This window comes from Myodes glareolus, chromosome 18, assembly GCF_982192425.1.
Source record: "Myodes glareolus chromosome 18, mMyoGla1.1, whole genome shotgun sequence".
NCBI classification, from domain to species: Eukaryota; Metazoa; Chordata; class Mammalia; order Rodentia; family Cricetidae; genus Myodes; species Myodes glareolus.
Genome location: NC_142043.1, coordinates 45368558 through 45384657, shown reverse-complemented (window position 1 = coordinate 45384657; position 16100 = coordinate 45368558). Strand labels below are relative to the sequence as shown.

The 16100-nt window shown below is 46.2% G+C and overlaps 1 protein-coding gene across 3 annotated transcripts in view; it reads right to left on the bottom strand.

The window, feature by feature from the left end:
* The window catches only part of Sh3rf3 (SH3 domain containing ring finger 3), a 265461-nt gene that overhangs the window by 18339 nt on the left and 231022 nt on the right, over positions 1-16100 (bottom strand). For 2 of the 3 annotated variants that reach the window (XM_087898129.1, XM_087898130.1), the window contains one exon: positions 8446-8765. In XM_087898129.1, the coding sequence (XP_087754255.1) occupies positions 8446-8765 (320 nt within the window). The remainder of the gene's footprint in view (positions 1-8445; positions 8766-16100) is intronic. The other variant, XM_048451758.3, reaches the window with a different exon arrangement.

Genomic DNA, 16100 nt, shown 5'->3' with positions numbered 1-16100 from the left:
CAAACTACTGCCCTCTTCTGACATTTCATTCTGACTGATCCTTAACTGGCAACTGCTCTTAATATCTCTTTAAGAAGTCACCACTGTGGGGGTCACATGTGGTTGTTATTATTTCATTAAAACGATAGCGAAGGATAGGAATGAAAAGAAGCCAAGATGCTCATGTCAGAATCCAGATGCTCGTGAGTCCACGTGCTTTTGAGGCTGGCCTGCTTGGCTGTGAGTCACCAACATGGACCAGAGGGAATGTGGCATCCTTCCAAGTCCGAGTAACAGATGGATCATCCACACAGCTCCCGCCTCCCAGAGGAGACACGAACTCTGGCTGTCTTAGCAAAGGAGAGCGGGAGGGAGTTTAAGAAGTTCTCCATGCAGAGCAGGACAGGATGAGTTCTCTAAGGGCTGTTCATTAGTTAACAAGTCCTCCACCTTGGCTGTTCTAGACATTACTAGGTCTCTGTGCTGGGTTTCCCGACACCCTGCGCATAGCACTGTCAGAATTGCTCCATATCTCAGCCAATTGCCTGTCCTCTTCTGGGATGCATGGTCAGAGCCAGCCCTATCTAGACTAGCTTGTACATCTCTGGGCTTAGAGTATGGAGCTAGGCTTGCTCTAAGAAGGTGCTACATGATGGATAAATGATGAACAGATGGGCAAAGTGCAGCCACACTTACGGAGGGCAGTGCCTCTTCTGGGTTACAGTAAGGAAAAGAGTGAACTCTGAGAACCACACTGGAGAACGCACCATGATCAGTGACGATGAGTCTTTCAGACAGGATGCTGTCCTGGTATGTATTAACTGTCACCTGAATCGTCTGGGGAAAAAAAAATCTCCTTTGAGCACTCGTCTTTATTAGATTGGTCTGTGGGCATGTTGGTAAGAGATTATCTTGATGACCAGTTGAGAGAAGAGGTCCAGCCTACTCTGGGTAGCACTAACCCTGGGCAGGTTGTCCTGGTAACTTAGAGAAGCGAGCCAGAGAGGGAGTTGGCAGTCAGTTCCCACCCCGATTTTCCACAATGAGAGGTTGTAACGTTTCCTATGAGTTGCTTTTGATGAGTATCACAGCCATAGGAAGGTGGCTGGAGTGGGTGTGAGGCGGGGAGCCCGGCAGCGTGTGCTCAGGTTATATCTTTACACTGCAAATCTTGCACCTGCTTTCTACCCCATCTCTCTTGACAGGGAAAGGAGCCCTCCTACAGCCACGCCTTGCCTTGTAGTGACAAGGCCTCTAGATCTTTTGATGAAGAATGCCCTCAGCCTATCTGGCATGGCCCTGCCACCAAGAGGGGACAGGACACACCTTTATAGTCAGAACTGTACATTTTCCTTGACTAAGCACAACACTCCCATGCTTATCACTGGCCAAGATGGACTCCACGATAACCTCTAATATATATTCCTCCGCTATCAAAGTAGTCCACACCGAACAACCTCAGACAGTCGGATAGTGCATATCCGCTCACGGGCCCACTGTATCCCATGCACATCCTGGAATATGCTCTGAGCACCCTACATTCTAGGTGCAGACCCAGCACAGAAGCATTAACTGAAGTGACCTGATATTGAAAACTGACTCCAAGCATCACACATAGGGTGCTGTAGGCAGCTGGCCTGGCCTTCTCAAGTGTGAGGGGAATGCAGTCTTCGGGCTTCGGGCTTCGTACAGGTGTGGCCTTCAGTTGGCTGATTTGTCGGCAGCATCCTGGCCAGGTGATTCTGCGTCTGCAACATCAGGGCCATTGACTTGCATAGAATGTGTGGATTTACCTTCCATTGGAGGGAAGCTCAGAGAGCTATCCCCGTGATGTAAACGAGCTATCCTGGTCCCACTCTCACTGACAGTCCGCTGAGTGGTCATTCATGGAGGGAATACTATTGTTTTTAGGCAGCCTAAGCTCCGTGTTTTGGTGAAGGAAGACCGTTTGAATTGCACACAGCACTGTTCGCTGCCAGGCCCTCTGAGAAAGCGTCAGCGGCAGATTCACTCAGAAAAGTTGCTTAGGCCGTGACATTGTGAGACTGGTTCCTACTCCAAAACAAAGGAGTAAGTAGCCACAGAGGACCCAGCCTCATGGTAAGCATCCAGGGCTCAGAGTACACCTGCCCTGTGATTGATACAGTTGGTTCTAGGCCCTGCCTCCTGGTCAGTTCCTATCTGTTGGAAATATCCTGGGATGGTGTCCTGAGAAGAAAGAGCTTTCTTTTCTCTCTCTCTCTCTCTCTCTCTCTCTCTCTCTCTCTCTTTCTCATCTTTTTCTATCTCCCTTCCTCCTTCTCTGCCCACCTCCCTCTATGTGTGTGTGTGTGTGTGTGTGTTGTAGAATGTAGCTGCTGCTGCTGCCTGAACTCGTGGGGTGGAGAAAAGGCATGGCAAGGGCCAAAAGATGCAGAGCTAAATGCTTGTCCCAGAAGATGCTTGAAGTTGACCTCTCTCCTGAGCTCTCTCCTGAGCACGTTGGCTTCCTAGACCAGACCTAGGCCCTGGCGTCCCTCTGAAAATACCTTGAACATGACACACTTCTGGTGGGTCTAAGACGCCACTGTCAACTGAGAAGGAAGTTCCCCATGACAGTCATTGGGGATTATGAAACTCCACTGGGAGACCCTGCCGTGACCCTGCTTGTGCTGTTCTGTCAGGTAATCACGTACCTTCTGCTTTCCAGGCACAGGAAACTTGCTTCCCGGTCCATTTGGGATCCAGTGGGGCCAGGCATAGCTTTGATCAACAGACTGTGGGACATGTGCGAGCCAGTAAGATATGCATCACTTCTGGGCTATAACATCACCTACTTGAGGGAAATCCTCCATTGCACCTGCATCCATACCCTCTAGCGATGTTGGTAGCCGGTGAGTGAGCCTGCATCCTGGAAGAAGGGGAAGGGACTGGCCATTCTAGCCACAGTGCGCGAGAGGTTTGTTTGCGTGAGAAAGACACTGGTTCTTCAGATCCTTGTGCCTTAATTTGTTACGTTCCCCTGAGTCGTACAAGATGTATTAGAAAGAAGTGAAGGGACAGAGCAAAGCAGAGATACTGCTTCATATACCGGTTCTAAAACAGATAGGCAAATCATGCTTATCCCTTTTCTCTGGCTCTAAAATCTGTATATTCACGAGGATATTTTACACTGTCTTTTTTTAAACGAAAAGTAGAGAAGATGGATTAGTCTGTTATGCAAACCTGAAAAGCCTGAGTTGGATCCCCAGCAACCATATAAAAAAGCTAATCATGGCTATGCCTCCTTGTTCAGTTTTATGTAATAACCCCGCCTGCCTGTTCAACTGTATAGAATAAACACGCTGAACTTCTGGTACTGTGGCTTCTCCATCAGAGAGCCGGTAACTCCCCATCCCCGCTTTTCTGTGTTTCTATAGGTCTTGGTCACTGCCCTATTGCTGTGAAGGGACCCCATGGCCAAGGCAACGCTTCGGAAAGAAAGCATTTGATTAGGAGCTTGCTTGCAGTTTCAGAGGCTTAGTCCGTGGCGGAGAATGTGATGGCACATGTGGCGCTGGACCAGTAGCTGAGAGATACATCCTGGTCCGTAGACAGGAAGAACTGACACTGCGCCTGGCTTGGGCTTTTGAAACCTCAAAGTCACGAGTGACACACACCTTTTCCAAGAAAGCCATACCTACTCTACCAAGGCCACACCTCCTAATCCTACTCCTTCCAAATAGTGCCACTCCCTGGTGACTAAGCATTCAAATATACGATCCTATGGGGACATACCACATGCCTGTCATTTCTTTCTCCGGTCACCCATAGTCAGGCTTCCAGGACCCAAGCTATGAAAAGACATGGCACTCATGTGCCTCTGAAGACTTTCCATGTAAAGTAAATGATTTGCTGTATCTGTCTTCTTATGTACACCACCTATACCAGGCCCCCACTGATTCTGGAGCTATCATATTCTTTCCCCGGGTGTATTATTCTAATCTGTTCATCAGTTGGGCTCAGCTCTCCTGGTTCTGAGTAAGGCCTTGAACAGAAGGCTATATCACTGGTCCATCCTGTAAGGCCAGATGCTCGGCTACATGGGTCACACATAGCAGAGGGTCAATGGTGCTTGAAGATCAGTAAAGATGGGGTGCCGTTTGTAGCCTTGGTCGTATCTGGCCTTTATGATCCTGGAGCAAGACCTATCATTCCTTTTCAAATAACTGTTCTCTAAAGAAGTGCATCTTGGGAGCTGGCGAGATGGCTCAACAGTTAAGAGCACTTGCTCTGGCAGAGGACCTGGGTTTGAGGCTCAGCACCCACATGGAAGCTTACAGCCATCGTTAACTCCAGCTACAGACACCTGACACTGTTGTTTGAACTCGGAGGGCACCAAGCACACATGTGTACCTGTGAGCAAAACGCTCATAAGAACAATTTAAAAATTCACAAAGTAGGGACTGGAGAGATGGCCCAGCGGTTAAGAGCACTGGCTGCTCTTCCAGAGGTCCTGAGTTCAATTCCCAGCCACCACATGGTGACTCACAACCATCTGTAATTAGATCTGGTGCCCCCTTCTGGCATGCGGGCATACATGGAGGCAAAATGTTGTATACATAATAAATAAATAAATCTGAAAAAAAATTCACAAAGTACTAGATTCTGTCTTTTTACTACTAGGCCTTAGTAGGGAAAGCATATTTATAAGCTACCAAAATACCATGTAGCTTAGCTGTCCATCCTCAAATGAAAATAGCATATCCAAGACTGGCCCAAGGAGACATGAGTAGGTTACATGGGACAGGCGAGACTTGTGGTTCCTTGGTGCCTCTCTTCATCCCCACCTCAGAGGCCCTGGACTGGGTGTATTCCAATAATCGCATGACAAAGGGAAGCTGTAGGCCTGGTTTACATGTTTCTGCATGGCGTGCCAGACACTGCTCCCCAGCGGACAGCTTCAGTACTGCACCCTCCCTTGCAGACATCTCTGAGGGCAGTAGGCCCTGGATATGCGCTTTCCTTGGAGGGTAAAAGGTCAGATGTGTGACTGAGTAGCAATTCGCATTCATGCTCAACGACTTAGTGAAGTAATTAGGCTATTGGAAGGAAATTTGGAAAAGTTGTGTGAGTAGCCCACTCAGAACAAAATATATATAGGTATCTGTGTTCCAAGATCACTAAAGGATGACCTCAGCCAAGGACATCAGTGATGAAGTGGACAGGATAACCTCTTCTGTGCGGGTACTAGGCAGATTCTTTTCTAGTCATCTATCATTGACCAATAGGTTCAAGGGCAATGGAGGCAGGGATGGTGGGGATGCATTAGCTAAAGACCATGGAATTGTATTCACCAAGGTCGACCTAGCTATATTCACTGTTGGCTTCAAGCGGCAGAGACTACCACAGAGCACCCAATGAGGTAGCGTTTCCTAGGGTAACCAGTCGGTGCCCAGCAGGTGGATTACAATGGCAGGGGCAGAGCTTTGTCACCGGAGTAGACACTTACTCTAGACATGGCTCACATGACCAAGATTCACAGCTCCAGGGACCAGCGAGGAAATGGAGATGGTACCCACCATTACTCTCAGTGACTCGCTAGCAAAGCTGACTGTCCTATCCTTGAGATGATGCGTTCTAGTTCCAGCAATTCCTCTGAGGAGCAACGCCCACTCTGCCAAAGTTCCAGTTCGGAATGCTTCGGCCATTTTGGGCTCCCTGTGTCTTTGAGTCACTGGCATGAGAAGGAATTTTGATCCCATGGAGACACAGTAGAGGATGATCAGAGCGTGTCTGGAACATGAGACACCTGAGACCCCTTGGTAATCCTCTGTAATTTGGGCTGGGGGCAGGGACAACAAGCAGTATTACAAGTGGAAGTACTTTAGGAAGGGAGGTATGGGTTTACGCTACCAAGCAAGGATGCACAACCAACCAAAGCACTTCCTGTGTGCAAAAGGGACATAGGATGGGCACTAGAAGGATGAAGGATGAAGGATGAAGAAGATCGCTGGGACCATGTGGCCAGTTAGAGAAAGGACAACAGCCATTGTGAGAAGCCATATTTCTGCTTCCCCCCCTTTCTTATGACAGAATATAAGATGTCAGCATTTGACTATGTTGGCTTTTACGTCATAATGTTTAAGTTGCAGATTACTAAGGGTGCATTTTCCAAAGATGGCCTCTTCCTTTAGGGTGAGTGTGTTTTGGATGCTCTCAAGATAGCTGCACCACGCCAGACCGAGCCCAATTTTGCTACTGTCCTTGTTTGAGGACTGACTGTGGCTTAGAGCAATGTCCACTTGGTAGCAGAGAGAGAAGAATGGTTAATTCCATGTATCAGCTTGGGCAGGCTGTGACACATAGTTGTCACAGTCTAGGTGTTGCTGTGAAGGCAAGTCATAGGCTAAAATCAAGTAAATTTTAAAAATTGATTTTTTAAAATCTCCTTTAGAAGGTGACTTCAAGTATGTATCCTGAAAATACAGTGGCCCTCACCCAATCAGTTCAGGGCCTTCAGAACAATCTAGGTTTTCCAAGGACAACGAATTTTTGCCTCAAATTGAACAACAAATCCTGCCTTGGTTTCCTGTTTGTTTGTTGCCCTGTGCCACGAATTTCAAACCTACCTCACAGATTTTTAACTTTCTAGTAGTTATGTGCATTAATTTCTTAAAATAAAGAGGCTAGCGGTACCTTATCTATCATCAATCAGTCTATCCATCTATCTCCTACAGATTCGGTTTCTCTGGGAGTCTTGACATTTTCTTTATAGCATTTGCATTTTCTATTATAGTCATTTTCTTTATAGTATTTGCATAAGCAATAAAAGACATCCCCACTTTAAACACTGAAGTTTAGGGGCCTGGTAACTGATAATAAACTGAAAGAGATGGTAAGGATGTGGTTAGAAACACAGCTACTTAGGCGAATGTTACAGAGATATCCGAAAGCAAAGCCATTTTAGGCTTACAGAAGACATCTGATGACACTTGATATCAAAAAGCATGGGAAATTCCTCATCTGTGGACTGGGAAAAGATTTAGCTTTGTGTAATGGATGAACCACAGTTTCAGTTTTATAGAAGTATGAATTGTGGGAACTGGAAAGAATCTCCAGAGCCTTTGCACCATATCCCACATTGTCCTCAATAACCCTGAAGCTGAGAGATACTGGGAAACTTGCCTGGGCTCAGAGGGCTGAGCTGACACGAGGACTCTGGACTCCTGACCCCTGTGTTACAGAGATGTTCAGGATGATGGGCTCTTCTCCTGGAGTTTGCTGAGCCAAAAGCTCACGCCCACCTAGCCTCACATAGCCCAGCGTACTGCCTGGTTGTCCAACACTCATGAACTTAAAACACAGCATCCCTGTTGTACGTCACAGAGGGGATGCTCTTCTGGTTCTACCAGCAGAGGACAGTCTCTTGCTACCCAGTCCACAGTGAAAGAGGCAGCTGAGAGTGTCACCCATGGAGATGGGTTTGGATCGTTGTGGTGGTAGACCTAGGTTCCAGGGGAAGAGGTCTGAATAATGGGACCTGAAAAATTAGGGTTGGGGAATTACTGAAGGGGACTGTCTTTCGCCTTAAACATGTGTGACCAACACCCTAGAACCCAGAGTTTGAATTCATACAGACATGTCCTAAAGCAGCTACAGGATATGGGCAAATCAAGGTGACTGCTGAAGACACTGTGCAAACAACCTCAGCCAGCCCAGCAGCAAGGCTAGATCACGCCGAATATCTCTGGAGAGTGCATTTGATCTTATGCAATTATAAGGCATCCGACCTTTCAATTTTATTTTACTTAAATCTACAGCTACTAGAAGATTCTTCATTAGTTTTGTGGCTTCAGTTTCAGCTGGAGAGCATTGGTGTATAAAAGCGGAGTCTGATCCTGGCTGCTCACCACCTAGCTGCTGGCCACCAGGACCAGCTAGCTCATCGACTCAAATCCTTTATAAAAGGAGACAGCTGAAAATGTCATCCGTATCCACTAGCAGGTTGGCATCCTCCCTTTTCCCCCCAGCTTTCTTTTTTTCAAGAAACAAGCCCTTCCCATATGGCTGAACAGGCTGCAAACTGCGCACGGATGACACATCCAAGGGACAGGGTGCTGTTCATACCACAGATTTGTTTAGCTTTCACTGTCTTAGCCTGGCACATGGCAGTAAGAGCCTTGTTCTGACTAGACGGGTATATTGCAATGAGCCTCTAATAGGAGGGACCGCAGCGTATGGATGAGGGAGATGCCACTTTCTGATTCACGCAAAAATGGTTGCGGGATTGTTGGCCCTGGCAGAACCTTGAGGCTTGCCCGCGTCTACTTAATGAACTGCCTTCTTGATTTGGCCTTTAGCCCTACCAGCGGCCCGGCGGTGTATACAATAGAAGGGCTTCAGTAAACATCCTGAAGCCTCAATCGTCCAAAGCACCACAGGTAACTGTGTGAGAAGAACCCAGTAACCGGCCAGCTCAGGGTTGGCCCAGGATGGCTCACTTACCTTTTCGTTTTTCTTGTCCTCTGGTTTGTACCCTGTGTTGATGGGGCTGGGTATGGAGAGGCCACCGATGGGCGTCCCTCCAACCTCCCCACCGAGGTTGGCAGCACTGACGTTGGGAGGGGTGATGGCCGACGCTGCTGATGTAAATGGAATGACTGGCCGGGAACACATCTGCGTGGGGGGCTGCTGGCTGTGCTGTGGGGACACCACGGAACGGGGGCGGAGGCTGGTGGCAGGTAGGCGGGATGGAGAAGTCTGAGTGCGCAGGGGCGACACGGTGGCAGTTGGTCGGTCCAGGGCCTGGGCTGAAGGATGGGTAGCTGGAGAGATGGTGAATTGAAAGGTTAGTGTGCACTTGGCTATGTGATTGCCGGGCATTCTCCTCTCAGGCTGACCTTTGACCTCTGAGGGTTCTGAATGCTCCAGGCTTGCCTACCATTGCCAGAGGAGAAACTGAGGCCAAACAACCCTGAAATTGCGTTCTTTACTCTGGTCCAGGATAGTCTTTATCCCAAGTGTCCACGGCATGCCAGGCCATATTAATCTAGTATTTTCTTATGTTTTTATCATACTTTTTATATAATTTTTAAAAAAGTTTTTCAAGACAGGGTTTCTCTGTAGCTTTGGAGTCTGTCCTGGAACTAGCTCTGTAGACCAGGCTGGCCTCCTCTGCCTCTCAAGCACTGGCATGAAAGGTGTGTGCCGCCATCGCCTGGCATGGTATTTAATTTTTATCAACAAAATTTGTACTATTCCAGGCTTCAGAAATATGAGACAAATATACAATGCAAACAATATCCTCAGGTTCTAAATACACCACGAGTATAAAATACACTTGACAATTTTCACAGTGTCTGCGTTGGGAGGCCTCTCCACACCACACTCTAGTCTAGAGCTTTAGCTATAAGCTGGTCCTTCCTGACAACTGCCAGGTCCTCTCATGCCGTGGTGTCTTAAGGCTATAGGTGATCATATATATATATATATATATATATATATATATATATATATATATATATATATATATATACAAGGCAATATAGGAAAAGGCTTGAGGTAGGTATTGGTTTCTTTAAAGTGATTATTTGAGGTTTCAGAGCGGTTGGGAACCTAGCATTTGGACATCTTGGACAATATGCCTCACATCTTGAGGGAAAGGCCCAGTAATTATGCAGGGCAATGAAGGCACTGGGGTCATTCATCACCCTGTGACTCCTGACGAGGATTGTAGGCTCCTATGCTTTGCCTACTGCCGAACCCTCCTTTACTCCAACCTATCAGTCTTTGAGAAGAAGTGACAGCAGCCAGCCAAAGCCATTGCCCTGGGGCCCCAGAAACTCATCTTTAGGGCTGCTCAGGGCATCCTATGCAACCTTGTGCTCTGCCTTCTAGAAAGATACAGGCGGTTAATGGAGACGCGTGGTGTGACCACCATCTGAAGTTTTGAATTGTCTCCTCCTATAGGTCCTTAGCACCACTTAGTAGTCTATACAGTTTATTCATTTATCATATATCAAGTGTTCCTGTCTCCCACTACTGTCAGCTCTGCTTTGGGAAGCTGAAGACCAGGGCTGTTCAGTTCGCTAATATAATGCGTCCCGCACCCCTGGAATGGCGCCAGGCATGTAGAAGACACTTAATATAGTTTTTAATGAATGAATGATTACTCGCGAGGAGAGAGCTCCCTGTTGAAGCATCACTAATCATTTCACAGAAATTAATCATCAGAAGAAGGAAAAAATGTCCAACGACACAGGCATGGCTCCCTGCGCAGGCTGCCTAGATTCTGACTCACCAGTGATCCTGTTAGCTAGCAATGCCGGGGCAGCTACATAGTCTTGGAAGCCTCAAGCCAGCAGAAGAAGCTGGTAGAGAACACATGTTGTGGTCTTTGGTCTACGGTTTGCACTTTGGTGATGCCACGGTCTCACTAACACTGGTTCTCCTCACTCAGCTCCCTGATCTGTCCCCGGTTCCTGGAATCACCCTGGAACTCATTCAGGCCCGGGACATTCTCTGTGACTGTGCTTTTGATGCTTCTGTCTCGAAAGCCCCGTCATGAGCAACCCCAGTCCACCCTCTAGCTGAAGCTGCTCTTTCAACCTGTCCACCTCTGTCCTGTTATCTTGGCCCATCCCTTTGTAGAATGCCAGTGTGAAATATATACACCCCACAGCTCATGCTACCCACATAGTTTTCTTTCCCCAAATTTAAAAGGGGATGTCTTTCTTATCTGGCTATTTCTGATAGATATTTCATTTCTCTCCCTCACAGCTCCTGCTTTCTCTTTCCCTTCTTTGGTGGGTTTTATTCTATTCCTTGCTTTGGAAGACCCTCCCCTGGCCCCTGCATGATTCTTTCTGTCTGATTTCTCCATTTCTTGGTTCCCTTTTGTGAGCTAGTTTCCCTCCTCCTCCCCATCTGCTGTCTCTGGATCCCGGGCCCTCCCTGGGTCTTCCAGCTAGTTCGGTGCCTCTTCTTTGTGGAGCAGTCTCTTCCTAATTGAAACCCTCTCTCCCTGAGGGAGGCAGGGAAGCTCGCTTTTGTATGATTTTATTTACTCAAGTAAACAAGACCTCCAGCTCTCTGGGAACTGAAGCTTAAAAGGCTCACAAGGCCCAGCCAGTGGGCGACATGCGCAGAGTAGGAGGGGAGAGGGTGGAAGACTCTTAGGTGGGCTGTGCAGTCAGCTGCAAGTATATGGAACTCCTGAGTCCTCCACCCATCATGCTGGGGGGGCTTTTGTGATGTGACTGCTATGGAGTCACTAGTGTCCCTGTAAGTAACCCCTCACCCATGCTACGTTAAAGTATGTCCAGTAAGTTAAGTTGTTCGCCAAATTAAACTTTGGACTGCTGGTCTGCCATTGGTGTTTGGAATTTAGGGTTGGAGAGAAGTGGCAGGGAGTTCACGGGAAGGCACTGAATCCAACTGTCCTCTAGTCAGGAGGTCACTGATGCTGCAAGACGTGGGGCACCGTGGCACCTGCCTTTAATGCCAGCATTTGGGAGGCCACGGCAGCCTGAGCTCTGTGAGCCAGAGACCAGCCTGGTCTACGTAGGGAGTTCCAGCCCTATAAGGGCTACACAGTGAGACCCTGTGTCAACAAGACATCCCCAGCAAACCAACAAACACTGCAGGAAGAAGGTGGAACAGTACGGGCGGGTCTGGAATAGCTCATGATCCACCCAGGGAAAACACCGCCTGCTCTTTTACAGTCAGCCTGTTCTGAGAGTAGTGAGGGGCAGTATGGTGGCCAGAGAGAATGGGCTGGTCCAAGGTCAGTTGACATCATCTTAGCGGCTAACCAAGAAACAACCAAATCTGTGCTTTTTCAATCCAGATGCTCTCGTCCCTTAAATCTTTTGATCCATTACTAGTTGGGTCAACCGCTATGGTGGGTAGGCCATATATAGAAATACAACTTTTTCTCTATTTATATACTGAGTTTGTATCTTGCAATGCCTAATTCATTTTTAAGTTGTAGGTAGGTGTGTGTGTGTGTGTGTGTGTGTGTGTGTGTGTGATCCTTAGGGCTTTCCATGTCTAAGATCCATATGTCTACAACTAGGAAGTTTCATTCCCTCCCTCCCCATCTGTGTACCTTCCCACTCCGCCCCAGCAGGGACTTCTAGTGCAGAACTGAACAGAAGCGATGGGCCGTCTTCCTGGTCTAGGGAAAGCCTAGTCTCTCACCACCAGTGTGCGCGCATCTGTGTGTTCTCCCAGGGGGCATCATCACGCAGAAGCTCATTGCCATCCCTCGTCTTCTAGAGTTCCTTAAATAAGGAGTAGATTTCCTGTTCTGGGAGACACTTTTTTTGTTTGTTTGTTTTTGAGATAGTCACATTATTTTGGTCATTACCAAGATGAAGTATCTAAGTTGTTTAATGTTAACCCAGCCTTGCTCTCCTGGGATAACCCCACCTGGAGTTCCACCCTTCTCATTTGTTGCCCAATTAAATATGGTCTGTGATTTTACTGTCTTACAATTTTTTAATTAAAGCAACGCTGGCTTTATGGAAAAGGACAAAGTTTTTCTCCCACCCTCTTTTTATTTTCAATTTTCTAGGCAAGTCCAGAAAGTTGTTTCATTACTGCTCCATTGTTGCATATTTAAATCTAAATGTTATAATTTCTCCTTTGTTTTATGTAATTTACCAATGAAGTCACATCTCCCCAGAACTTCCTTTGTGGGTATTTTAAAACTAGAGACTCAGTTTCTTTTATAGATACAGGCCTGTTCAAGCTCTTTCTTGTTGACTATGTCTGATGATAAATGTCTTTAAGGCCTATTTGAGTATGTCTATTTCATCTATTGTGAGAACTTACTCACACAAAGACTTTAAGACATTATCTGGCAAACTCTAAAATGATGCTACCTTTGTTATTTCTGGAGGTGTTGACTTTCAGATTTTCCCCTTTTTACTTAGTTCAGGTGGCTGGAAGTTTATTAATTTGATTATTGACCTTTTCAAAGGACCCCCTTTTAGCTTAGTCAATTTCACTACCCTTTCTCTGTCTTGCTCTACCGATTTCTTTCCACCCCATTGCCACCCATCACTCCATTTAGCCCATAGCCTATTAACTTGATACACTTCTTTGTTTCCTACCAGATATTCCATGCTGGAGAAAAATAGAAAAGAAAAAAAGATTGCATTGGCTGTATCCTATAAATTTTGATATGTTGTATTCCTATTTATTCACCTCCAAATGTGTTCTACTTTTTATTTCTTCCTCGATCCACTGATTATTTTGAGGTATATTATTATATTTTCAAACAATTATTTGTGATACTGATTTCCAGTTCAACTCCACAGTCGCCAGGGATGCAATCTGTGTAACCGAGTCCCTTTACACATACTGAGGTTTTACAGGTCAAGGCCCAGCTATGGGTTAACATGGGAGTGATATGTGTGCACTTGAAAATAATGTGCATTTTGATGATGATGGGTAAAATAGTCCCTAAATGCTAATTAAATTATAAGTGGTTATAGCTGTACTCATGATCTATACTATTATCAATAGTTGATACAATTTTGAGAGAGACTGCAATTTTACTTTTGTGGATTTCCCTATTCTGTCAGCAGCTTTATCTGTTATTGCGTGTGTAGCTTTGGAGCTTTATAATTTGGTGCATTAATACTTAGAACTGTTATGCCATCTTAATGAGCTCAGTCTTCGCCATCATGTCCTCGTTATTATCCCTAGTGATTCGTGGCTATAAATTCTCCTGTCTGACATTAGTAGATCAATTTCCTTTTGATTAATATTAGCATGGCACATTCCATTCTCATTACTGACAGGATCTATATTTGCATATTGTCCCACGAGCTATAATTGACTTATAACTTCCAAATCAATGCCTTTGGTCCCCTCCTAGCCATCTTGTAAGGTGAAGCGGGGCAGAATATTTAAGCTGCCTGTCATGAATCTTCCTTGGAGTTTGAATGAGGTGACTCTGTACCTTTGTCTTAGCTCTTACACAGAGGTGACAGGGGGACAGAGCCATGATGGACAGAGGGATCAGAGTCTCACTGCTGGCGAGTCACCTGACACCTCAGAACCCCACTTTCTCTTCTATAAAATAAGGAGCAGGGAAGCAGTTACTGTGAGACTGTCATCTCCATGCAGTAGGCATCTACACGTGTGCACCTGTGCAGACATGCACTGCTTCACCCATGAGATGCAGCAGCACAGGTGCAGGCATGCAGTGTCCGTGCTGCAAGTGGCAGGAACATGTAGATCCGCTCCTCTCCTTTTAATCCTGGCTGTGACTTTGAAGTAGGAAAATGTGTCTCTTGTTCACAGCACAAGTTGGTATTGTTTTGTTTGCTTGTTTTTAATAAAATCCAGGAATGCAATCCCAGCTCTCTATGGGTCTATTTAGACCTTTTACGTCTAATGTCGTGATCTGTATGACGAAACGTAAGCCTATCACCGTACCACAGCTATCCTCTTCTACCTATGCATTCTCCATTTCCTTCCGCATTTCTGTCTTTTTTTGGGACCAACTGAGCACGTCTATCACATGGCTTGTTGCCTTTACTGTAACGTTCTGTTTTTGTGGGAAATGGCTGCTTGCATCTTTCTGTCCCCACGGCCCTTGGCCCTCTAGAGCCACTGTGCAGCTCTTCCCCCACAACAGGAGAGCCGACAGCAGATCGCAGCACTTCCCTTTCCACCTTTCTGTCTTTTCGTTGTTAGAGATTTTAATTTTATGTCAGCTTAAATCCCATAGCCAGTATTGTCTTGATTGTGTTTAAACTCAGTTGTATTTTAGATATTTTAAATAAGAAAAAAAACCTTACATTTTTATTTATGTAATTACCATTTCTAGTGCTTTTCACTACTTTGCAGTGTGGACTTCCACCCTTCCAACTTCTTTAAGCAAACTTGGAACAATTCTCATAGTACAGGTCTGCTTCTGGTATTTTCTGTAGGTGTCACTGTCTGGATGACAATTGACTGTTTTCACTTTTTTCTGGGTATCAAACCAGAGATTGACAAACACATTTCTTTCCATCCCTCACGGCCTCCTCACCTGGCCTCTTTACACGATGTCTACACCATCCTGTTTCATCGCTGCCACCGTACCCTTTCTCTGGCTGCTTTAAAGATCTCGTTTATCATTGATGTTGAGCAATTTGAGAATGATTTGCCTTGCTGCAGTTTTGTTTATGCTTCTTCTGTTTTAGAGCCCACAAATTGCCTTAAGGTATGAATTTATAGTTTTCATCAAACTTAGAGCAACTCTGCTCCTCATTCCTTCAAGTTATATTTCCGTCCTGTCTGTTTGTCCTTTGAGGGTACAAATTATACACATGCCGGGTCATTTAAAGTGGCCCCACTGTTCACTGACAGTTAACTTTTATGACTTTAACTTTTTTGAGAATTTCACAGATAAGTACTGTATTTACATCATTTCCACCCCACCCTATCCGTCCTCTAACTCTAACTCCATCACTGCTTCTTTAATTAACACACACACACACACACACACACACACACACACACACACACAGCTGAGTCTCTATTTAGTGGCTGACCAGTTAGAATCAGATAACCTATCAGGGTCCTTATCCCTGGAGATCTCCCTCTCAGCAGCCATTAACTGCCTGTAACTCTTCCTCTAGGGATGGGTCCCTGTCAACCGGTGCTGTCACTGTGTGTGTTTGTGTAGGCAGTCATATTGCTGAGCTCACACAGCTGCAGCCTCCCTGTCATATAGACAAGACGCTATCCAGCAGCAGCTATCCTGGTCTTCTGGCTAGCCGGATCTTTCCGCTCCCTCTTCAACAATGCTCTCCGAGCCTTAGGTATGGGGTTGTGTCCCAGATGTCATAATTGGGATCAGGCACCCCAAGTCCCTTACTTTCTGTATTTTGATTAGTTGCAGATATCTGTAATGGTTTCCACCTGCTAGGAACGGAAGCTTCTCTGACGGTGGGTGAGAGCTACGCTTACATGTGGGGGTAAGGATAAGTACTTGGATTGAGTAAGACATTAGAACCCATGACCTCATTAGCTACTGGTTTACAGTACCAGGTGTGGATTCCCTCCCACTGAGCAAGCCTAAGTCCAATGGGATGGCTGCTGGTGACTCTCGAGCTACGAGTGGCACCATAGCATCAGTGGGACATCTTCTTGTGACG